This window comes from Echinococcus granulosus (genome assembly GCF_000524195.1).
Source record: "Echinococcus granulosus chromosome Unknown EG_S00078, whole genome shotgun sequence".
NCBI classification, from domain to species: domain Eukaryota; kingdom Metazoa; phylum Platyhelminthes; class Cestoda; order Cyclophyllidea; family Taeniidae; genus Echinococcus; species Echinococcus granulosus.
The window spans coordinates 109,120-110,064 of record NW_020170458.1 but is presented as its reverse complement, the minus strand read 5'-3'; the positions used below and the strand labels follow the sequence as shown (position 1 = coordinate 110,064).

Sequence of the window (945 nt, the reverse complement as noted above, 5' to 3'; positions counted from 1 at the left end):
GGAAAAGGAAGCACAGTCGTCTGCACTGGAAGTGTTAGCTGTCTTAGACGTGTGCGTCACTTGGTGACTAAGTCGTCTTGGTGCGGATAAGGCACAGGATGACTATAACAATGGGATGTGGGACAGGGAAGAGTGGATGGGGAACAACAACCGATGACACTTTCGTTCGTTCGTTCGCTTGCTCGCTTGACCCATGTTCTGGTACAAAGATCAAATTCTCACCACATGTCTCGCAGGTTTGTCAGTCATCAAACAACCTCAAGTGCGCGCCGCGTCCTCGCAACATACACAAGAGAAGTGGAAGACAGCCAATTGACAGACGTCGTCACACCTTGTCAGCGCATACACAAGGTTTGCGGGTGGGTACCGATTATTTGGCAGTCCTCGCAACTTCGTTTTACCACTTGACTCACGTGCAAACCATCTGATTCATCACTCATGACGCCAAACACTACTGTGAGTTCTTCACCCATTAGTCTCTCTCCACTGCCATCGATGATGGCACGTGCTTCTCCTCCATTACCAAGGTTAAGAGGTTTTCCTCAACGTCATCAATTCATCTATCTTCGAGTAACGGATGGGTGACGCTTCTGGGTACTACGCTGCCCTCCTACCCTACCACGTACAACAAATCGGACAAAGAGCTTGCCAACTTTCGCACCAAGTTAAACTCGCTTTGTGAAGCAGACAAGATCCGATCACATCTGTCTGGTTCACTCAACCGACAGTTGATTACATAATATAGGGTAGGGTTGAAGGCAAGACCAAAGTAGGAGAGATCACAAACAACTATGAAGTGGCATTTGCAATCCTCGACGGCTAGCTACACCAAAACCCTAATGTACTTTTCATCCACCGGATGACATCCATATTATTAACGAGTTCACGCCAGGTCGACACCTGACAAAAATTTGCATCCCATGGTCAAATCAAACAACGCAGAGT

The 945-nt window shown here is 47.6% G+C and overlaps 1 protein-coding gene across 1 annotated transcript in view; it reads right to left on the bottom strand. All coding sequences in view use genetic code 11, as the record gives it.

The window, feature by feature from the left end:
- The window catches only part of EGR_07464 (hypothetical protein), a gene marked incomplete at both ends in the record, with an annotated part of 2,632 nt that extends 2,159 nt beyond the window's left edge, over positions 1–473 (bottom strand). Inside the window, one exon of the mRNA XM_024496713.1 lies at positions 422–473. Within this exon, the coding sequence (XP_024348853.1) occupies positions 422–473 (52 nt within the window). The remainder of the gene's footprint in view (positions 1–421) is intronic.
- Positions 474–945: the final 472 nt, after the last annotated feature.